Below are 25,167 nucleotides of genomic sequence, written 5' to 3' on the forward strand. Positions count from 1 at the left end.
CTGAAACTTGTATATTATGAGTGTTGCTGGTTTCGGTTAAGTGAATATATATAATTTCGAGATATTTTTGGTTGACTGCATGCAGAATTATTCTCCCCCTTTCTTTGTACAACAAATTTAGGCGCGTGTAACGCATTGTTCGTGCATTCAGAACTCTTTGTGTGCTTAACTAAAACCGAAGTTCTTCTTTTTTCTAACTTTCATACATATATGTACTTATGTGGTAATTTATTTCTCCACGCAGCTCCCGTCACTCTGAGCACAAAACTAGTCAATTATTCTTATACGGCTGAAGCCCTCACTAATGAGTATCGCGGGTTATATTTTCCCAATTTTCCAATTTTATTATATTTTCCCTTGGGGGGGGGAGAGTTAGTGAAGCGGCAGACAAACGCACCAAGTGTGGGGGCGGTTATTAGCACCACTATACGAGCACCCGTGGACGATTGCTGGCCAACTGACACCAGCACTACGGCGCAGGGGAAGGAAAGAAGGGCAGCTTTTTGCCAATCGCGGTATTTCCAATTTTGCACTCTGTTCGTAGCCCCTGAGTGGGCTCGGTGTGGATTTTTCGTTACCTTTGGAGCGTTAATTGCGTGCCAGATCTACACAGGAATACTAAGAAAANACCAACAAACACGAATACTAAGAAACTACGCCGAATTGTGAGATGTGCCAGAGAGACTTACCCTATAGGAGATGGCACCCAAATGGGATACAATTGGTGTCCGAACCCAAGGCAGCCCTACTCGTCTTTTCCTCGTACATACGATAAAGGGGATGGGTGGCAACTTTGTACGCAAAATGAAATGCGGTTTCCTCGTAGCTGGTGGCTACTTTGGGCCAAAGAAATTCCTAGAATTCATGCCCTTAGCGCAAAACAAAAACCACATTTTTATTGCTGCAATCCGTACTTACTTTTTCTCGGTATTGAACGCAATTCAGCCCAGGTGTGTTGAGAAATAGCTTTTGTACAATATTTCCGAATAAAACTAGCGCTTGAAAACTTTAATAAAATTCCACGTGTTAACACTTCACCTGGTGAAGATCGGGGCGCCGTAGTAAGCGTATGCGTGCACTACCGATCTGATTGAAATCCACGAGAAAAAGGCTGAAGTTAATCGGTACTTCAAAAAGGAAACCTCCTTTGGCGGAAAACTTTCCTCTCCCAAGTTGACAAAAGAAAAATACAAAGCAATAAACGTCCTCTTAAAGCAAATTCTCCACTGACTTTTACTCTTGCCACAAGAAAAAAAACGAACGATAGGTGGCGACACCAGCTGCCTGAAAATATGAGAATGAAATGGGGTTGCCAGCTTATGGGTTCGACATCCATTTCTAGAGCACGTTATCTTTGTAGGGCGACAAGCGACACTACAAGTCCCCCCCGCCAAGATCACACTTTACGTGGAAGCAACCAGCAAGGGTGATCAACGCTTGGAGCGAACATTTCTCCAATAATAAGGAAACTATTGCTTTATATCCTTGGCGTGAAATTTACCAACAGGGCGGCCTTGCAAATCCTCAAGCTCATAGTAACAATTGCCAAGTTTACGTCTTATTCTAGCCTTTAGGAAAGTGGGAGCTAGCTTCGCGGTGAGACCTTTGGAAAAATTACTTTGCTGGAAATTACGACGGTACACTTCTTGGCCGGCCGCGAAAGACACATTGCGACACCTCAAGTAAACGACCTTTCATTGCGGCTGTGCTGGTTTCTCATACAGTCAGCCGCTTTTGTTCTCAAAATATTAAATGAATCGTCCTTATCAAAATGAACTGAATGATCCTCAAGTACGCTTGACTTGCGAAGAAGCTCGTATGTAGATCCATGGGTGATCATATGTTGGCCAAAGACAAGTCGATACGGGGTGGTGTTAATGGCAGTGTGGGAGTTGGGCGTCCCAATTGGACTGGTCAGGGTGAATGTACGCTTTTATAGCCGACAGTACGGAGCGGTTAACCCTTTCGGAGGCGTTCGCTTGAGGAGCATAAATAGCAGTGTACGAGTGGTGGATTCCATATTTATCAAGCAACGCGTTAAAGACCATTGATTTGAACTGAACTCCATTGTCAGATACCATCACATCGGGCACTCCGAAGCACTGGAACAAATCTTCCTCCATAAAACGCACAATAGATTCAGCTGTCATTTTCCTGACAGGCCTCAAAAAGGGAAACTTTGAGAAGTGGTCCAGCACTACCAAAATGTCAATGTTTCCTGAGCGCGATCTAGGATACGGACCTAAAAGGTCGATAAATATCCTTTGAAAGAATCTGGAAGTTTCGGTTGGATTTGCCAATGGAGGGCGTAGCACACGATTGGTGTGTTTGGTGCACTTGCAAATAGAGCAGCTATTTACGTAGTCTTTCACATCAGTGACTAAATTTGGCCAGTAATAAAAACGACGTAATCTCTCTAGCGTTTTATTTATGCCTCCATGAGATGCAAGGAGGTCATGATGAGCCAATTTCAGGGCTGTTGGGACCAGGTCTCGTGGAAGCCACAACTTCCATGCCAAATCATCGGCTACCTTTTCTCCGGGTGCATGCTCCGAACGGCGGTACACAAATTTATCAATAACTTTGACATCCGGTAAATGTGAACGGTTCTCCACAACCTTAGCCTTCAACTTCTCATATTCCTCAGAGTTAAAGTGCTCGGAATCCAAATCTATAAAATGCTCAACATTAAGTGCAGACAAATCCTCAGTGAACGTGCGTGACAAAGCATCTGGTACCACGTTCTGAGTACCCTTCCTATGCTGTATCTTGAACGAATAGCCCTGCAGCTTGAGATCCCAACGAGCTAAGCGGCAACTAAGATCGGACTGGGACATTAGCCACTTCAACGAGGCGTGGTCTGTGACTACGGTGAAGTCATGACCTTCCACATACGCTCTAAACTTTTTAGTACTCATGATGGCAGCTAGACATTCCTTTTCTGTCACCGAATAACTACATTGACACTTATTGAGCGTGCGGGACGTAAACGCGATGGGAATCTCATCGCCGAAACTATTAATTTGCATGAGGACTCCACCAATTCCAGTGTGACTGGCGTCACAATGGATAAAAAAAGGCGTGATGAAATCCGGACTATGCGNAATGGATAAAAAAAGGCGTGATGAAATCCGGACTGTGCAAGACAGGGGCCTCGGTCATATGAGTTTTCAACGCTTCAAAGGATTTCTGAGCATCAGCCGTCCATTCAAACTTCCGTTTTTGCTTAAGAGCGTCAGTCAGAGGAGAAGCGATAGAAGCGTAATTTTTGATAAACTTATGATACCACCCGTTCATTCCGAGGAAACGGCGTAACTGTTTGACACAGCGAGGAACTGGATATTCAGTGATTGCGGCGACTTTATCAGGATCCGTGCTGATCGTACCATTGCCGATAACATGCCCTAGATAGTGCACTTGCTTCAAGCAAAATTTGCTTTTTTGCACATTGATCGTTAGACCATCTTTTCCTATCTCGCATGCGACCACTTTTAAGACGCCAAGATGCCGCTCGAAGGTATCAGAAAAAATAAGTAAATCGTCTAATTAAATGAAGACTTCGTTGCGCAACTGAGCCGGGATTATCTTGTACATTAATTTTGACATTGTCTGTGGCGCGTTGCACAGACCAAAGGGCATTACCGTGTATTGGTAGAGCGGCCTGCCTGGCACGCTAAATGCGGTCTTGTCGCGCGACCTAGGATCCAAGGGAATTTTTCAAAGGGCGTCCTTCAAATCCAGGCTAGTTATGTATTCCGCCTTGGGTAAGCGACTAAGTATGCCGTCTATAAACGGCATGAGGTATGCATCCTTGGCTGTTACCGCGTTAAGCTTTCTACTATCTAGGCAGAGGCGGACCTTACCCGGTTTTCTAACTAATACGACGGGAGAAGACCAAGCACTAGACGACTCCTCGATAACTCCTAGCGAAACCATCCTATCCAACTCGTCATACATTAGTTTTTCTACAGCTGGGGAGACTGGATAATGACGTTGTTTGATTGGGGTAGCCCCATTAACGTCAATCGTATGCATAAGCACTGACGTGTGACCCAAACCTTTTTCCTCAAAAGAGGGGAATTGGTTAATAACTAAACTTATCTGGTTTCGTTGCTCAGAATTTAGCGTACGCATCAATGGGTCTTCCAAATTCAAAGACTGTACGCAGCTTCCCATCAGATATTTTGGCAGTAGGTCAAAGCTATTCCAAAAATCAATGCCTAGGTATAGATCTTGGGACTGCCGTCGTCAGCTTGCCAATGATCTTCGGCGCGTTGTCATCGGCAGTGCGAACAACAGACGACATTGGTTGGTATGCTGTCCAGGATTCGATTAATTCACGAGCGAAGTCACTACCTATGCAACTAATGGATGCTCCGGTGTCCATTAGACCTACAATTGTTCGCCCTAGCAGGGACACTTGTGCGTAAGGACGGAAATCCTGCGTTCATCCTATCACCGCTGCTACTAGTTTTTTTCTTTCTGCCTTACGCTTTTTGTTATAGGCTATTCTGTGCAGATGCGATCGGGACTTAGCAGTGGGCAGTTTAGGGCTTGAAGGTTTAGCGCTACAAATTCTCGAATCTGTTCTAATGAGCGTATGAATCGGACGGTCAGGGATTGTCGGAAGGTCGGGAATTTTGGTACTAGGATATGGGGGCGCATCTGCTACTCCGTGTTGGTCGCTTTGGAGGTGACTTGTTTGCGTGCACTTTTCAAGGGTGCACGCCCTTGAAAGTTTTTTTGACTACATTTGCTGCAGGTGGGCCTATAAGTATTTGGTTGTCCGCAACCGTAGCAAAATACACGGCGTTCGGCTATACAATCTTGGTACAGATGCCCTTGTCCTCCGAAATTCCAACATTCTATGAACACTGCAGATAACTCATGATCTTCTTCATCACTGGCCTCGCTTGCTAGTGCTTCTGGGGAAGGAATCTCAACTTCATTGACGCGTCTACGGCCTAGACCTCGATGCGGCGATACCTGGCGTTTAGGCAAAGTCTGCAAAAATATTTCTCGTGTGCGTACAAGATGACGCAACTCAGCAAAGGACTTAGAAGGCTCGTAAAGAATTTCCCGCTGGATTTCAGGCAGCAAATTCGACCGTAGGATTTCTAAGAGTGAATATTCCGACAATGGTCTCGAAAGCCTATCGTTGAGGACTAGAATGGCTTCATAAAAATGGTCAAACGATTCTCCTTGTTTCTGTTTACGTTGCAGCATCTCGTTTCGAATGCTATGATCAGTCCGATCATCTTTATAATGGCCTCTTAGCGCACTACGCAAACCATTCCATTCCACAACAGAAACACTTTTATGGTAACGCCAAACCCATTCACTGGCGCTGCCTTCAAAAATATTACTGGCATTTCTAGCCAGCAAGTCGAAGTTTCCGTCGAGCGTCTGTTTTGTCAGGGCCTCGATGCGGTAAATAAAATCATCAACCGACAACGAGGACCTGCCTGAAAGTTTCCAATTCGAAATAATCTGGCTAATGCGATCCGGGCGCAATTCTGTAAGGTTGTTTTGTATCTCCAAAGGCAAATTCCTTGTAATAGCTCCTCCAGCCAGATTCAAAGTAGGATCTGTTGCACGCGGGGGTAATCCCAAAATTTGTTGGAAAGTTTGGTGCTCCACTTCCGGTAGTGTCTGCATCCCAACATTGGATGCTCCCTTCTCTCATGAAACACGAGAGGATAATCGAACCGAAAGCCTATCGAATCCAGTTTCTAGTGTTCGAGTCAGAAGCTCGGTTTGCCTAGCAGTAGCAGCAATTAAGGCATCTTCTATTGCCTTTTACATACCTCCGCTACCCTGTGTATCACGGGCTGCTGAATCGGTGCATCCGGGGGGAACACTATTACTATCTTCACCAGCGGGAGCCATAGCCAGTTCCTTAGGAGTTAGGGTGCGCTTGGTTTGAGATCTGGTATTATGTATCTTAGACGGAGTGTGCGAGGGTGCGCTAGTGGACTGGCTTGGAGGAGGGACGTCCAGTAAGTTCGACGTTAAAGCGTGCAATACCTTTTTGCAAACTGGGCCAACTTTAGTGGGATTGGTCCCTACTTTGGTATTAAAGAAAACTCTATGGAAGGTATGGTCGCAAATGGTTTTAATCAGTTGAGCTTGGTGCTCTATAACATTGGTGCAAATAAAGCAATGGGCTTGGGCGTCATCGGCACTTGTTAAGTCTTCACTGCTATGCCTTACTGACATTTCAAAACNTAGTTAATACGGGGGCTAACACACATACCTGTGTGAATGTGCTGACGCCGCACTTCCCCAAACACGCGCATAACCAGTGCGGGTAATTGAACTCTCATGCAAAAATAATCGAACATACGTTAGCATAATTGAATCTATGGGAAGCGCAGCGTCAGCAGTTAATTCAGCCGGTTAGACAGTAAGTCATAGTATTAAGAAATATGTTGCATTCATTCCGTTTGGGACAGCAGAAGCAGATGGTAAATATACTTGTACAAAACTAATTATTGTCTTTTATTTTAGGAAGGACAACTCGGGGCCGCCGTGCGGCCCCCAACTTTAACTTTTTAGGGCTCACGGATGTGAGCTCGATGACTTATATAATTTCGGGATATTTTTGGTTGACTGCATGCAGAATTATTCTCCCCCTTTTTTTGTAGAACAAATTTAGACGCGTGTAACGCATTGTTCGTGCATTCAGAACTCTTTGTGTGCTTAACTAAAACCGAAGTTCTTATTTTTTCTAACTTTCATACATATATGTACTTATGTGGTAATTTAGTTCTGCCACGCAGCTCCCGTCACTCTGAGCACAAAACTAGTCAATTATTCTTAAACGGCTGAAGGCCTCAATAATGAGTATCGCTGGTTATATTTTCCCAATTTTCCAATTTAATTATATTTTCCCTTGGGGGGAGAGTTAGTGAAGCGGCAGACAAACGCACCAAGTGTGGGGGCGGTTATTAGCACCACTATACGAGCATCCGTGGACGATTGCTGGCCCACTGACACCAGCACTACGGCGCAGGGGAAGCAAAGAAGGGCAGCTTTTTGCCAATCGCGGTATTTCCAATTTAGCACTCTGTTGGTAGCCCATGAGTGGGCTCGGTGTGGATTTTTCGTTAGCTTTGGAGCGCTAATTGCGTGCCAAATCTACACAGGGATACACCAACAAACACGAATACTAAGAAACTACGCCGAATTGTGAGATGTGCCAGAGAGACTTACCCTATAGGAGATGGCACCCAAATGGGATACAATTGGTGTCCGAACCCAAGGCAGCCCTACTCTTCTTTTCCTCGTACATACGACAAAGGGGATGGGTGGCAACTTTGTACGCAAAATGAAATGCGGTTTCCTCGTAGCTGGTGGCTACTTTGGGCCAAGGAAATTCCTAGAATTCTTGCCCTTAGCGCAAAACAAAAACCACATTTTTATTGCTGCAATCCGTACTTACTTTTTCCTGGTATTGAACGCAATTCAGCCCAGCTGTGTTGAGAAATAGCTTTTGTACAATATTTCCGAATAAAACTAGTCGATATTTTTGATTAAAAAAGTCCAAAAATTAGACATAATAACTTTTATTGAAAATGAGATCAGAATTGCTAAAATATGTCCTTATTTTTGTTAAGGGACAAAATTTTATCAACGCTTGTTTTCTTTAAGCAGCATCTGCGCTCGGAAATTATTTGCCCTGCTTTGCTAAATGTCCCTTCCGACTCACAAGATGAAAAAGGTACCGCCGGCTTTTACTCTTACTGAATAATGTATGTATGAGTGGAAACTATCGATAGTGCTTACAAAACCATCGATGTTTTCGATAGTCGAAAACCATCGATACTATCGACAGTGCCATCGATAGTTTTCCAGCTCTACTCTGTTGTTGTGGAATGTACTTTGAATGAACTAGCACGGACGGTGTGACCATATCTCGCACTATGCCACAAAAATGTTTTCTATTTCACTTAATAGTCTGTTAAAAGTAAAATATCGCGCAATGCTGCACAAAATTCCAACTAACAATGAGCCCCGTACCTGAAACACAGACTACAATATACCCGGTCAGCTAGATCACCCCAGCTGTTATATTCAAAATTTAACTCTTCAATATCCGAGCGACAATTCTTTATCTACACTATCCGTCTTTGGAATAGCTATCCATCGGCATTAAGACTAATTACAAACACCGTGCGTTTTAAATGCGAGCTTTACAAATTTTATGTCTAACGACCTGTCTCCTGACCTCTCCTAATTATCTATATTATTCCTTCCTTTGCTTCTTTCATCTAAGAATATATATGTAATTTTACTATATCTACATAAGTTTTCTATTCTGTAGTTGCTAATACATACGGTGACCATATTAACCAACGTAAAATAAAGGACTTTTTTCAAAATGGGAATACGTACATGCAACTTGTATGATAAGAGGGCCTTACCCATGTCGTAATTTAAATCAAATATTTACCAGTTAACTATATTATTTAATTGTACAAGTTCCCCTGCTACAGCGAAAAATTAAGCCAAATCCTTTTCAAGGACTTCGCCATCCTTTGCTACCAAAATGCGTTTACCATAATTCATAATGCACGACGAAGCCAGCACACAGTGGTTCAAAATTGGAATTTAATGTTCATAATGCACCGGAGCCTTAATTTTTCAACCAATTTTTTTACTAAAAAGCAAAACGAAAAAAAGAATTTTGGTGAACATTTTTTATAACATTTAAAAATTTTTTTTTGTGTATCTTTCTTTTTGTTTTCAACTAGTTTTTGTTTTGTAACATTTATTAACTGGAACAGCATTTTGCACAAAACAATTTAATGTAATCAAATAAAAATACAGAAATCAGGCTCCAATGAATTACGAACACTAAATGCCAGTTTTGAACCACTGTGCAGCAGGGGGTTTATTGTTCTCTTTCAATGGAACTGGAAACTCAGCGTGCAACACGGTCCTGGGCACAACTTTCCCTTTATAGATTTATAGATTGTAATTAAATAGAAACCCTAAGAGGGATGCGAAAGAAACTGGCGACAGTTTTCATTATATTTTATCAGGGACATTTTTATTTTTCATATTCCGCGTTTAAAAGTTTACCTCTGATAAATGCAGAGCCGATTTAAAGGACAGTTTAAGAAATAAAGGACAAAAGGCGTCCTTTATTTTTAAAAAAATTATAAAGGACAGGGAGTTAAAAAAAGGGCTGTCCTTTGAAATAAAGGACGGATGGTCACCGTACTTATACCCAATAACGGCGCTGAAATATAGCTAATGGCTGTTGCGTTGAAATCAATAAATAAATAAAAATAAAATATAGTATTATTACATACATACATATATACAGCTACATACGTTACCTAAACCCACTTCAATTGCAGAACGAACCTTTCCTTGCTTAAAACAAAATGAAAGCACTAATTCCCATTTCTTTTAAACTACATACTAAAATTAAAAGTGCAGTAATCCTCGCTTACTTTAATCACCTGCTCCGTCAAAAACTATTGCATAAAAATTACAAGTAAATTTCCTTGTGTAACTCAACGCGGTTAATTGGTTTCCCCCCACAATTGGTTTAAAATATGTTATCAAAAAGAAATATACCTTTAACTTTCCCGCGTTAATTGCAGAAAGCAATTATGTAACAATGCAAGTATACATATTTATAAACAATAATAATTCTGAGTTGTTTATGTTCCACTGAGTGGAATAAGCAATAGTTATTGGTCATATGTGCATACATATGTAACATTTTAAATACTCACCAAATAAGTTTTGGGAAGTTTTTCTACAAACTTTAGTCGTCCTGAGCAGGAGTTGAAATTCGTTACTGTGACATTAAAAAATACATCAAAGGCAATTAAAGAATGCCGCGGTATCAATATAGAAAAAAGAATTGACGCTTCTTTTCCTGGAATAATTTGACCTCCAAGTATTACGTTATGCTCGCTTCCATTTTTATACCGTTCTTCATGCCTTAAAACAAAATTGACATTAGATCAATATTAACATACAGTTATATAAAATAAACTTACTTTAAAAACAGTTTGTAATCAATGTTATTGCGTGGTAACTTAACATCCAAGCTTGCATACAAACGTGAATCGTCCCAAATCTTTTCTTCTGAGTGGAAGCGGGACAACACTAAATGTAATATATTCGTGGCTCCCGAATCACCGACATTCCGACCACTGTTAAAGGCTATAATACCTTCGGTATGACCTTGCAATGATCGCCATGTAACATTTGAGGCAAAGTTTAAATTTGGGTGTGCCGAGGTTTTGAGCTTCATATTCCCATCGTATTCTACTTTGGACTCGTCGTCAGAGTTTGTCAGCCTTCCTTGAAAATGTATGCTTTCGATCTTGTTTGCCTGAAACTGAATAAATCGTAATATAACAAACTAAACCTTTAATGTATTCGAACTCAGATTGAAAATTTAACAAATATCGCAAATACAAATCGAAGGCCACCTTATCTGAAAAAATAATATTAAAGTGCCTTTGCTAATAAAACCTGCATTCAGAATTGTGATGGGCAAAATTGTATTTACTTAGGGTACTCACAGTTCTATATTATCTACTGTGTTAATTTTGCCACCTGGTAACTTTAAAACATTTTACCATGTGGTAACTTTGTTTGTTGTTGGTTCCCATACTAATTAGAGATAACACTTTTGGGCAAAATTACTAGACTTTGTCTCATGTTTATGTTCTGTGTTAAACTGGCATCTATCGCTGCTTGTACATACATACATGAATTTCGCTTTGGGCGCAGCGCTGCTTGTACATAAGTTTCTCTTTGCGCCTGCCTGGAGCTGGCAAAGGTTATTTTTTTTTTTTTTTTTCGCTGTGCTAGCTGAGTATAAAAAAGAGAAGAGAGAATAGAGAGAAATATGTATGTGGTTTGTTGATGCTCTCTAAACACAAACGCGTGAAAGGCAAACGGTCTAGCAATGCGTGGTATTGTTGATCAACTTAATACTTTATTTAAACATAAGGGTTGCTCACAGTTCGAGTGTGTTATCTTGTTAAAGTTGCCACCTTTTAACTTTAGAAGTAAACTGTGAGTACCCTAACTAAGTATTACGTACTAAGTACAAAAGTATTTAGGTATTTGTGTTGTGATAAGTAGCAAAGTACTATTTACTTTAGTATTTTGGATGTTGCTAAATAGCAAGTATGCTAAATACTTTGTCTAAAAGTATTTAGTTAGTTTCACCTAACGAAGCACCGCGTACGTAAGTACTTTGAGACCTTGGCTTCACTAACTACCGATAAAAAAGCAAGGAAAATTTAAAAAATACTAAAATCATTTTAACTGGGTCATTTAAGTAGGTATATATACCTATGTATGGATGATATAATAGCTCTAATCCAATACTTTTCGTGTAAAATCCTGTAAAAATGTCAAACAGCAAAATTACTCTCTGAAGTAAGAATAAAAAGTGAGTAATAGCAAAAAGGACGGTAACAAAAAAAAACATCGGGTAAAATCTTGCAACTTCATTCTCTACGCCACTCTCAAAAATCGCTCTCATTTACAGGATTTTGGAATATGGGATCATTTTTCCTGTAACTTCCTGCAAGTTCGTGTAAAAACATGAGTAAGAGGAAATGCCGAACAAATCAATTTAGCTTCCCATTTTGCAAACGAAAGATACATATAACGTACATATTCATGACTTTAAGGTAAACCTATGGACAGATGACGCCGAACCACAGATTATACTCCTAAAAGAAAAACTAAATTTAGAAATATATACAAATAGAAATGCTCAAACTACTAGCTCAAAAACAGTAATTGATGCGGTGTTTTCAAGATATTTTACAAGTATCATATTTTGTCAATCACACCGATTATTTCATGTATTAAAACTATTAAAAATGAAAACGAATAAAAGAATTTTAATCAGCAAAATGAATAAAATTAAGTGAAATTAATGTTTAATTCCTAACCTAACCTAAATATGTATGTATGTAACTGAATTGCCTAATGATGGGTTTACATACGTATAAGTAGATAATCCTCATTTCCGAGCTAAACTCCCTAGTATTTTTAGTATTTTCTATGTTCTAGTTCACTTGTTTCATTTACATTATTTGCATATACTTCTCTGACCTAGTTATTAAAAAACGTTATTCTTCTAGAAACTTCTACCGACGTCGTTCACGTTTTATTAAGCTAATTTTTCGGGAATAAAACTATAATTTAAGTAAATTAAAACGTGTATTATTTTAATTCTCCTACAACAAACAATATCTCAGATTAAACCGATAACTTTTTGGTGTCCAACCTAGTTTTATCGATTATACTTGCGAAGAAGAGGAGGAATGTCAAATGTTAAATTAAACAAAAATTGAAGCTAGTAAGGAAAATAGGTTTGTAAATATGATGTATTATGGAACGAATTTCCGTCATCCCTTGTCAAATTTGGTTTGGAGACAAACCGGTTTCGGCGTTGTGCCATCTTCAGTGTCATTTTTCGTTTCGAAACCGGTTTGTCTCCAAACCAAATTTGACAAGGGATGACGGAAATTCGTTCCATAATACATCATACACCCACCCTGTCGGAAACAACAACAACCAAAAAGGAAAAGTTTGTAAAAGTATTTTTAATAAAATATTCAGTTAAAATATATTTAAATATCATAATACGTGTAGCAGAAAAAAGTGACTACGGTGGCAGAGAGAAAAAGCTTAACTTTTCCTCGAGTTGTGAGAATAACAAGCACAACCATTTTAGCAACTAACGAGCTTTTATTGAGTTCATATGTATTTATATATAAACGTACTTTTATGCTTTGCCGTACGCATATGTTTACACTTCAAATATCATGATGTAATGAAGAAGCCACATGAGATGCATATGGACGGCAGATACCAGACTTAACTAAAAAATCGAACTCTGTTTTCGCTATCTGAAATTTAATTGGATCTAAACGGCGCGGTTTTGCAAATAGTAATTCGCCATTACAAACAATTCGATGAACTGTTGAATGTTTCACAGACTAAGCGTAATCAGGTTCTGATAGTAAACAAGGAAAAGATCTGAGTAAATTTGTGTATTTGTCATCAAATGGAAACAATTTTGGAAATGATATTTTTCTATAACCAGAAATTGTNTTTTCGAGCTTAACTCCCTAATCTGTTATTAGAAAAAGAGATTAGCCATGCAAAATTATAATTAAAAATATCTCAGATTAAACCGATAACTTTTTGGTGTCCAACCTAGTTTTATCGATTATACTTGCGAAGAAGAGGAGGAATGTCAAATGTTAAAGTAAACAAAAATTGAAGCTAGTAAGGAAAATAGGTTTGTAAAGGTATCTTTAATAAAATATTCAGTTAAAATATATTTAAATATCATAATACGTGTAGCAGAAAAAAGCGACTACGGTGGCAGAGAGAAAAAGCTTAACTTTTCCTCGAGTTGTGAGAATAACAAGCACAACCATTTTAGCAACTAACGAGCTTTTATTGAGTTCATATGTATTTATATATAAACGTACTTTTATGCTTTGCCGTACGCATATGTTTACACTTCAAATATCATGATGTAATGAAGAAGCCACATGAGATGCATATGGACGGCAGATACCAGACTTAACTAAAAAATCGAACTCTGTTTTCGCTATCTTAAATTTAATTAGATCTAAACGGCGCGGTTTTGCAAATGGTAATTCGCCATTACAAACAATTCGATGAACTGTTGAATGTTTCACAGACCTAGCGTAATCAGGTTCTGATAGTAAACAAGGAAAAGATCTGAGTAAATTTGTGTATTTGTCATCAAATGGAAACAATTTTGGAAATGATATTTTTCTATAACCAGAAATTGTATTAACTGAAATATTTGTTAAAGGATCAATAAGACTCTTATTTTTTAAGTCAATTAAAAGCCCAAATTTCATTAAAAAATCAGCTCCTATTATTGGTTTTGCAATATCAGCTATAACAAAAACAAAAGGAAACTCCTTTCTCAAACAAGAATTTACATCTAGCAACTTTTAACCAAAAGTTTTGATGCTACTTCCGTTTACAGCAGTTAAAAATAAATCAGAAGATTTTCTAAATTCTTTAAATTTTGAAGATGGTAAAACAGTTATTTCTGCTCCACTAACAATAAGAGATTTCAAATTGTCAAATTATCCTTATCATAGATGAAGAGGCGACGAGACAATGGGTAGTTTTAGTTTCCCTTCGATTTATACGAACAAGGTTGTTCACATTTACGTGCCCTGCTTCCAAAGCGGTAATGATATCTACATAACCAATTAGGTGAGGCCGCTGTGGTGCAGTGGTAAGCAGTGCGCGCTTCCACTCCGCAGCACCTGGGTTCAAACCCTGGTCAAAGCAACATCGCAAAAAATATAGAAAAAGGTTTTTCCTTAACAGCGGTCGTCCCTCGGCAGGCAATGGCAAACCTCCGAGTGTATTTCTGCCATGAAAAACAGCTTCTCATAAAGATACAATCGCCGTTCGGAGTCGGCGTAAAACTGTAGGTCCCTCCGCTTTGTGTGACAACATCAAGGCGCACGCCACAAGTCGGAGGAGAAGCTCGGCTAAACTAACATATGTGTAAGCGCCAATCTATTATTATTATTATTAATTAGGTGATGTTGATCTACCTTGTGAATGATCCCGATTAAATTATCGTGATTGTCTCGAAAACGATGGTCAATCAAAAGCTTTATGCATCGAGCACACTTCTGCTGATAATTTGGAAAAACTTTCACACATAATAGATGTTACCTTAAGGAGATTGCCAATATCTTGTTCAACATTAACATTATTAAGATTTCTCGAACTGATAGAACAAACTTCATCTCTCTTACTGACCTCCCATAAATCATCTGCTAATTTAACTAAATTTGTTATATCACTGGTATTAGATGAGACAAGTGCAAAATTTAAGTTTTTAGGTGGTTTTCTTAACCATAACTTCTTAATAAGGTCTGTACTGAAATTTGAATTCGCAAGAAGTAGTAATGATCGATATAATTCTGAAGGCTTCATATCACCCATCTCAGTATCATACATGATTTTATCAAGTCTTTTACGCTCACTTAAAGAATTACGTTCAATCAAAATACGTTCCAAATACTCATACTTATATTTACAAGTGGATTTTGAATTATATCAAGTACAGTCAAAATAACTTCTTGCGACAATGAAATTATTAAATATTCATACTTGGTATTGTCCAAACTAATACCTTTTGAAGCGAATTGAGTTTCAGCATGTATAAACCATACTTCTGGATGGTCTAGCCACTAATTGGGCAATTTTATCGAGGTAGCAGATATTTCAAAATTTGATTGTGATGAAATTGATTGTGTCTGTATTTGTGATTGGATTTGTATCTGTGGCTCATGAGTTGTACCTGATGATACATTGACATTTTTTCTGGTAGGTGATCTTGACATCATTTTAAAAACTAAATATAATATAATACTTGTATGTGATAGTTTAAATTATTAACGAAAACGTTTCTTTCGTCCAATAACAATATAGTTGATATGACAGTTGTCGAATGATAATACTTCTCATAAATATAAGTATATGTGATGTAATTAAGTGAAGTGTAATATTTTCGCCATTTGCACTATAATTCCAAGTTATTAGTAACTTACACTATTTCTTCCTATTGTTACTTTTAACCTTTATGTTATTGCTTCATCCGGTATTGCAGTTGCTGATGATGAGTCAGTTGTAGTTATTATTACTGTTAATTCTGATGATGAAGTTGCTGCTGTTGCTTTCACTCATATTGTTGTTGCTCATCAATGCTTGAAAGAAATCATATAACTGCTAGTTGTAGAATTCACATAAGGAAGTTTGTCACCAGTTACACAGTGGTAACATAAGCTGATTCATCCAATTCAAATTAGAACGTGCTAGAAGTTTAGTTATTTCTGGATCGATGGTGACGATATATGCTGGAATTCTTGTTTCCGTGTGCCAACCCAATTTCTCCAAATGCAATTTGAAAGAAAATGCACAATGCCCAAGATTAAAGATTTTATTAAAATATAACTAAATTGTTGCCATCCAATTCATCACAAAACCACTGTTGATGATAGAACTCGATATCTTCTCTCCCGGCAGGATCGCCAATTGTAGGTTTATTTAAATTATTTCTTAAGAGCGTGTGTGAATCGGTAACAAAGTTCGCGTCGAGTAAATTTTTGACAACTATGAGGTGAATAAAATTTCAGTAGCTCATGAGGCCAGGAAAATTTTGACAAATGCATAGAAAATTTTGACAATCGCAAAGATTGTTGACGTGTGTAATTTTTTGTTAAATAAAAGCTTAAATAGATGAATTGCAATCAACGATGGTAGATGTTTTCTTAAAATATTAATTTCACTTCAATTTGTAATATTTTATTCCAAATAAATCCGCGGTTATCAAAAATTTACTGCTGTCAAAAAATATTTCATTTCACACAGCAGATTGGCAAAACTGTCTCACCATAGTAAAAATATTATTCAACAGCTTTCCCCATAGAACTTTGTTACCGATTCACACACATCCTAATAATTAAAAACCTTTAGTTTCAAATGTGAAAGACAGAATGAAGAAAATTTTATTTCCCAAAAGAACAATATTCCAAAGAACATCATTTAACAATAAACAAGTATTCCAAGTATAAAGTATATACATACATAACATCAAATAAAAACCCCCACAATGGTCTATAAAACTGTATAGTCAAAAAACACTTCTGAGAAAAAAGTTTGAAATTATGATGCATTTTTTTTTAAGTGTTCTACAAAATCTTAAGCTTAGGTTTATATGGTATTTGTTAGGGATTGAACTATATTCTAATTAATTGAAAAACCTTAAAAATTTATAAATAAACATAAGTGGCAAACAATATCATTTTGAATTTAGTACAAAACCTTGACTTTTTAAACAATTTAATTCTTGTAAAAATGACAGACCATTGCACTAAATATTTTTTTAATAAAGTTTTTCTTTACTAGTTTATATGTTTAAATAATGCTTCCATTTTGGTTGTAAACTATGTACACTTCATTAAAAGTTGTTATTCAAGTATTTATGTAAGTTAACAAGAAGATGTAACTACATCAGTAATTACACTCGTGGACACAGAATTAAGTCATTGGCATTTTGTGTCCTTATATCATTATTAAAACGTATTTTAGACAAAGAAAAATGAAAGAGATCTTCTCATTTATTAAATTTTGGCTTAATTTTAAAAATAACATACAAAAAAGAGGTACTTCACTTTAGCAAAAAATATTTTTATTAAATTTTTGTGATGCTCTTTTTACTGCTTGGACGTGTAATTAAGTCATCTGAAAATAAAATGTCTATGTAAGTCAAATTTGCATTTTTGATGTGTATACATCTTTGGTTTCGGTAGGGGTAAAATTTGCGAAGCTGTAACGCGTATCCCATATGCATAGTAAGAGGAAATGTAGCGCATTGATTATTACTTCCTATTATTTAAACTCCGCAAATGCATACAGCTTTGTACCTATGGATGTACATAAATATGTATGGACTCATTTGTTGCAACTGGGCATGAATCACGTAACTTTGAAACGATAGTCGTTCAAACTGACAAAACGATGTTGTAAAACACTTATTTATGCATTTGTGTTGCTGTTACGTGTTACTGTTACTGTTACGTGAAGCAAAACAGGAATCGAGTTGACGATATCGCACAAGCGATCAAACACTTTTTGATTTTTATGAAGCAAGACAATCTCGACACGATATCGTTCAGACGATTGTCGTCATACGTGATTCACGCCCTGGTTTTGATATTCGTAGATGGTTTTAGGAATAGGTTTAGTAGTCTATTTTGATAAAAAAGCAAGGCGAAAATTTAAAAAACACTGAAATCATTTTAACTGGGACCGATGAACACACATAAATATATGTATATATAATATGCATATGTATGGATGATATAATAGCTCTGATCAATACTTTTCGTGTAAAATCCTAGAAAAAGGTAAAACAGCAAAATCACTCTCTGAAGTGAGAGTAAAAAGTGAGTAACAGCAAAACGTACGGAACAAAAAAGCATCGGGTAAAATCCTGCAACTTCAATCTCTACACAACTCTCCCAAAAATCGCTTTCATTTACATGAACCACAGACACGATGTAGGGAGACAGAGGTGGCGCAAGCAGCAGTACCGCTACTTTTTTCTTGGCGAATTTGACATAATCAGCTGTTCGTGTGACGTCACTTTAGCAAACTGTTTGTATGTATGCAGAGATGTTTATATGTATGTAAATATGGCGACCTCCATGGTTTGACAGTTAACACTCTTTCTCTCCTCCATCTCCAATTATTCTTTCCTTTATCTACACCATTCGTTGCTATCTTGACGTCATCACCCACAGGATTGCGCAATCTTGTATTCTATCATTCTTGAACCACAGATTATATTCCGAAAAGAAAAACTAAATTTAGGAATATATACAAATAGAAATGCTCAAACCATAAGCTCAAAAACAATAACTGATGCGGTGTTTCCAAGATATTTTAACGCCTTTGAGTCACAAGTATCATATTTTATCAATCATAACGATAATTGCATGTATTAAAAGAATTAAAAATGAAAATGAATAAAAAAATTAAATCAGCAAAATGAATAAAATTAAGTGAAATTAATGTTTAATTTCTAACCTAACTTGCTTTTGTATGTATGTAACTGAATCGCCTAATAATAGCTTTACATATAAAAAGATTTTCCTATTTTTCGAGCTTAACTCACTAATCTGTTATTAGAAAAAGAGATTAGCCATACAAAATTATAATAATAAAATAGTCTCAGATTAAACCGATAACTTTTTGGCGTCCACCCTAGTTTTATCGATTATACTTGATGAAGGGAAGGAATGTCAAATGTAAAAGTAAACAAAAATTTACTCTATCAAGAAAAACAGGTTTGTAAAGGTATTTTTAATAAAATATTAAGTTAAAATATTTTTAAATTGCTTAGTATATGTAGCAGAAAAAAGTGAACATGGTGGCACAGAGAAAAAACTTAGCTTTTCCTCGAGTTGTGAGAATAACAAGCACAACCAATTTGACAGCTAACGATTTTGATTGAGGTTATATTTATATGTAAACGCACTTTTATGTTTTGCCGTGCGCATATGTTTACACATCAAATTTCATGAGTACCTAGTACCCACGCCTTTTTTGTTTAAATTTTAAACTATATAAATATCATTTGATTTAATAATGACTTAAAATGCACATGTTAAACGAACTGTTAAATTAAACGAGTATCGGTTAATTAATTCCCCGGTTAATTGAACCAAAAATTTTGCAATTTTCGAAGTGCAACTAAGCGAGGAATACTGTACCAAGGCCCTTATACCATGACTAAAATAGATGGGGTAAACGTAACCAATTTTGACAAAACACATAACAAATCAAAAACACTTCAAAAATTATTTAATACCAGTACTTTTCAAAACATCTTTATGTTTGTATGTATATCCAAAACTAAGTTCCGCATTTGAAAGACTCAAAATTACATTAAACGAAAAAAAGGAAAAAATTACAAGTCGTCACATGAAATGCAAAAAGACGTAACAAACATCGTCACTGAGATGTAAAAAGTCGTGACTAATAATTTTTTTTTTTATACGGTGTGAGGAGTTGTAATTCGATGAAATCCATCATATAAACAAAGAAGTTAATTTTGAATTTTATATTAGTTACGACTTTTTGCATTTAAGCGACGATGTTTGTTACGTCTATTTGCATTTCAGGTCACGAAATATAGATCTTAATTAAAATATGAGAAGTATTCGAACCAGCGCACTATGGTCTGGCAGCTACAGTTTGCTGGCCAAAAGTAATTTTTTAATGTATCGATAAATCGATTTTTTTGTCCCTTCACTAAACTAGTTTTCCAGAGTTAAAAGGACATACTCATTATTTTCTTAAAGAGTTTAGCCGATGAGATATCAGCTGTTGAAGTTGACATTTCTACTAAAAGTTTACATATTTATTTCTTTCGCAGTCAGTATTCTTGTAGTTCAAAATGGTAAAAGTCTTCGAGTGAGAAAAATACTTAAAAAAAGAGAATGGAAATGAATAGCGAATGTAATATTTGTGTGATTAACGAAAACGAATGATAGCATATAGCTTTCTAAATAAAATAAAACTAATTTTCAAAATGTACTCTAATTTGGCAAACAGAGCCATACAAAATTGGTTTCATTTGGCGGTCTTCAATTTAGAGTTTGAGGGCTGATAATCATGTTGCACGTTTTTGCATTTTTTTAATAATGGGTTTTTTTATTAGAAAATGTCCACGTGTGATTTGCCGTCAACAGAGATGCAAAAAACTGCTGTTTTAAACATTTTCTTTCGAAATATTATAAGAAGGAGCACATCCGAAGAATAGTATAGCAACTACATAAAGGCAAGAATGATATGCAAGTACGTAGGTCAAAAATACATTCTTGCGCTTTTTTGTTTAAACTTATACGTTACTTTGTTTTTACAACGTTATATCTAGCCTAATATTAGTAATATATTTGTTGTGCTAGTGTCCTTTCTAATAAATACAAAAATAAGCTTATATTTAAAGAAACAAAATACATAGCAAAACTAAACAAATTTTGTAAACTAAAATTTTTTTCCCATAACGCCATATTGGATCCGCCATTTTCAATTTCAAAAATCTGCTATCAGATTCGAAATCAGCGCCCTCGAAAATAGAGGTGTCAAACTATCGATAGTCACACCATCGATAGTTTTGATAGTTTTCAGAAACACTATCAATATTCACGATAGTCTCGAAAAAAAACAAAACTATCGATAGCACTATCGATAGCGCTATCGATAGCGCTAAATCAGTTAAGTTGCTTTGTTTTTACAGGATCATAGTGAAATAAATATTATCTTATAAAAGTTATAATCATTCAAAATTAAGAAACTGCTTAGCCAAAATACTTCTCTTTTTAGAAAGTTCAAAAACAAACACAAGTTATACAAACAAAACAGGATTTACGATTAACATATGTATGTATAATGTAAAAAAAATGGGGGAGATGATCGATAGTCCTACTAAACTATCGATATTTTTGATGGTATAAGAAAAAATTATCAATGAGTATTGATAGTCTAAAAAAATTGAGACTATCGATAGTGCTATCGATAGTTTGACAACTCTACTCGAAAACTCCCCATTTATATGAGTTTATGTTGAAAAGAAAAAAATATAAAATTTGGTCGCCATATTGGATCCGTCATATTGGGTCCGCCATTTTGAATTGCAAAAATCTTACATCAGATTCGAAATTAGCGATCTTGAAAACACCGCTTATTTATAAGTTTTTGGTGAAAGGGAAAGAAGTATAAAATCTGGTCGCCAAATTGGATCCGCCATTTTGAATTTCGGAAATCTGGCATTATATTCGAAGTCAGCGACCTCAAAAACTCCCAAACACTAAGTTTCAAATCAATTTGGTTACTTTTCGACCAGCAAATGATAGCCGCCAGACCATAGTGCAGCGCATTATTTCGTGTTCTGCCTATATTGATCTTATAAAAACTCTTCATTACTCATATGTACACATACAGATCTAACCTTTAATCATAACAAGGAAATGAATTGTAAATAAATGCATAGTACATATGTACATATGTATGTCAGGCTATGAGGTCGAACTTATATTGTGCCCTAATTTGGCTTTCTATTTGCAAAGTTTATTGTGCTAATTCTGAGTTAAAGTTGTAATAAGAGGTGCCTATCTATATCATCTTAGGACCGTTTTCTCATCAAACCTTGAGATTACAGGCCACTTTACCGTCTCGGTATACGAGTTTTCATTTTCTCATCAGCGCATTAATTTCTTGAATCGATAAATTGTGCTCACCCAGTGCAACCTTTAAAAATTTGTACCCAACTTTAAATTTCGGTTTGGTTTTGGTTCATGAGTCAGATATATTAGATATTTCAACCAAGGTTTTGGTTTTTGCTAACAGTTGCTCTTGCTCTATATTTGATTATGTTGCAATGCCAACCTTTGAAATTTTACGACGAATGTAGTGAAGTTTCACTCTCGGAAATGTAGTGAAGTTTCACTCTACGGAATAACAAATTTATTTTTACTGGTAAGATAAGAAACCGAAACTATTTTAAAGTGAGGAACAATTCATCTGCCCTGTTAGTAAAGGCAACTTTACTGGTTACATTAGTAAACGGCCCTTAGTGTGAAAATAAATGAAGCTAAGTGAAAGTTATTGTGTTTTATATTAAACTAGCAGACCCGGCGAACTTCGTCCCGCCCAAAATTAATTTTTTTGTTTAAACATTTGGTCCAATGTTTCCGCCAGCAATTCACGTTCACGTTTGGCGTTGTGGTCGACAGAAGGCATATCCTCCTCTGCCCTCTTAAATAACCTTACGAAAGCGCTATGCCGGGAAGAAGTCCTTACGGCAACAATGATCCTGTTCGATGGTGAATCGTCTTTGAGTCTGTATAGTATCGTTGGTGGCAATTCCAAAACTGGGGAGTATCATTGGTCCTTAGAAATCCAGTACCTTAATGTCTTACAATTGTAAGCATTCATCAAGAATTGTCTTTATTCTGTTTAGTCGCCGTAAAGCAAGCACCGCAACGGTTTTGATGGTTGATTTAAAGTAGGAAATTTGACTTTGATCCCTGGTGTCTCCGAATGACTTCACTTTTTGTTTCTATCACCTTTTGTTTCCTTGCTAGAGCTTCTCAAATATTGCAAAAACCTCGAATTTTTGACAACTTAACCACGTTTTTCTGGAAATCTAGAGCTGATGGGAACTTTATACTTACGGATTCGGAATCAGCACAAAGAAGTCTATCTAATTTTGTTGGCTAGTGTAATAAGTATTGTTAAATAGCCAATATCGGAAATAAGATTTTTTTCGAATAGATCGGTCCCTAGTCCACTAGTTCCAACGGGAAAAAGGATCCTAGAGTGTAATCCATTTATAATGGACTCGCTTAAGATGGAAACTCTGTTAATATGTACCTATTTGTTAAGTCCTAGTTCAAACGTATGGAAAAAAAAACTCAGCTAAAATAGCCTCGGTTATAACGGACTCCGCCTACAATGGAAAAAAATGTCTATATACTTAAACAAAGTTCTTGCTTCACCGAAAACTGTCAAAATAGGCAATCAGCTTCGTGACGGGTTCGTTGGGTTTTGGTCTGTGTTTTGTTCACTGTAAGAAAAATGTCGGAACGGAAAAACAGCGGTTTACCTTGCATAAAAAGTATAGTGTATTTATACATTTACATTATTTCTTTATTATTTAAAAATATTATATTCTAATAAAATGGACACTCGGTTATGGCACTGTATATGCTAATCTAGGAAAAAGGCTGCCTACGTACCAAATTTCGAGCAAATTAGAATATATTTTCTTCCCTTGACATGGTGGTATCTGAAAGCTATTTATAAATATACAAAATTTCATGAAAGTCGGACCTGCCGTTCGCGAGATTACCTGCTACAAAAAATGGGACTTCTCTTTATATAATTAGTATAGATAGATAAGAGAACATATTGCATGGAACTGTATTTGCCATAACTCGACTTTGGACGCACCTATCGGGTCTATTTTTGGCAGGTCTATTAATGTTTATGCACCGAATATATATTCCGCGTTTGAAGCAAATCGGATCTTAAATGCGATTGTTTAGCGTAGCTCTACCCCTGCACCACCTATCGGAAAAATTAAAACTTTGTGCACTTCTAAACGCATTTCCAACAAAGCAACAACCATTCGAATCGGTTAAGCAACATAGGAGAAAATTTTTCTCAATTGATTCATGCTCACAATGAATTTCACAATTATCTGAAATTTTCCAAGCATCACAACGAATTCTCCACCTTTACATCGTCCAAAATCATCAAATCATGCGACAAAATGCAAAATTTCGTCGAAAAAAATTAAAATTTTTCGCATTCTTCCGCAATTTTCCGAGTTTTCCACTAAGAATTTTCTATTTTTCCATTCGAAAAGCCATTCCGAAACAATTGCACACAAAATTCCATACAAAAAATTAATTTTCGATTTTCCCAATTTCCCGACTCCTCCTGTGACCCCCTGTGTACCGAAAATTTTCTTTCGTAAAGACCTTTTCCTCCTGGCAATTACGAACAACCAAAAAAAAATTTTAGCCAAATCGGCCCAGCCGTTCTAAGTTAATGAATTACTATAAATTTTTCCCACCATTTTTATATATATAGATTTAATTAAAATTCACTAGCATACATCTAATTTCGCTGAGTCATTTGTTGCTATCATTGTGGTTGTATCCTTTGTAATTAACTGAAATCGGTTTTATTTTTGCACATTTGTTTTACTCTTTTGTTTACTTCCTTTAGTAATTCTTGTCACAGCTGTTTGCGTTGCGTTTATTAAGTGTTACTTAAACTGTTCGCAACATATATTTTAAAGCTTAATACATCAGCTCGTAAACTGTTATAAGTTATTTTGTTTGCCTTTTTATTAACACATGTGTTATTAAATTTTTCAATATGAAGTGTGATCTTGATTCTGAACGCTACTTATCATGCTGGCTTTGTGATGGTATTTGCCATATGAAATGTGCTGGTTTGATAGGAATAATTACACAGGTCAGCAACGTTTTGTTCTAGGAAAGTGTAGGGTCATTTTCGAAGTAATTTTTTGCGTAGAATCCGAATTTTTCGATATTCGAAAATCCATTGAGATTACATGAGACGTCGATTACATTCACAAACATGGAGACTTCAAAATGCGATATCTTAGTGAAAAATTAAGATATTTGAGCAAACTCAACGGCATTTAAAAGAGGAAGACTTATACTTTAAAATACCACGTCTACTTTTTTATGAAGAGCAAAATCTTCGTAGCTACATAACCTCAAAAATGGGCAAAAACAGCGTTTTTTGCACTTTTAAATTAGGATATCTCAAAGTCCTGACGTGATAGAGCAATTTAAACCCCGGATTCGGATTCTACGCAAAAAATTACTTCGGAAATGACACTACACTTTTATAGAACATTCCGAACCCATTTTTTTGCAGACCTGTGTTATAGACGCTATTAATGATGGCAAGGGTCTTCGCTGGTCTTGCTTAAAGTGCAGCTCAACCGAAGTTGATCTAATTAAGTTATTTATGCGAACCAGAAAT

General features: G+C 36.4%; 1 protein-coding gene across 1 annotated transcript in view; it reads right to left on the reverse strand.

The window, feature by feature from the left end:
- Positions 1–25,167, reverse strand: part of LOC108358035 (apolipophorins-like) — a 241,359-nt gene that overhangs the window by 183,600 nt on the left and 32,592 nt on the right. Inside the window, exons 4-5 of the mRNA XM_017609166.1 lie at positions 10,023–10,366; positions 9,753–9,963 (exon numbers count right to left, since the gene is read on the reverse strand). Of these exons, the coding sequence (XP_017464655.1) occupies positions 9,753–9,963; positions 10,023–10,366 (555 nt within the window). The remainder of the gene's footprint in view (positions 1–9,752; positions 9,964–10,022; positions 10,367–25,167) is intronic.

This window comes from Rhagoletis zephyria, unplaced genomic scaffold (assembly GCF_001687245.7).
Source record: "Rhagoletis zephyria isolate East Lansing unplaced genomic scaffold, Rhagoletis_zephyria_1.1 Rzeph_scaffold_00196, whole genome shotgun sequence".
Classification (NCBI taxonomy): Eukaryota; Metazoa; Arthropoda; class Insecta; order Diptera; family Tephritidae; genus Rhagoletis; species Rhagoletis zephyria.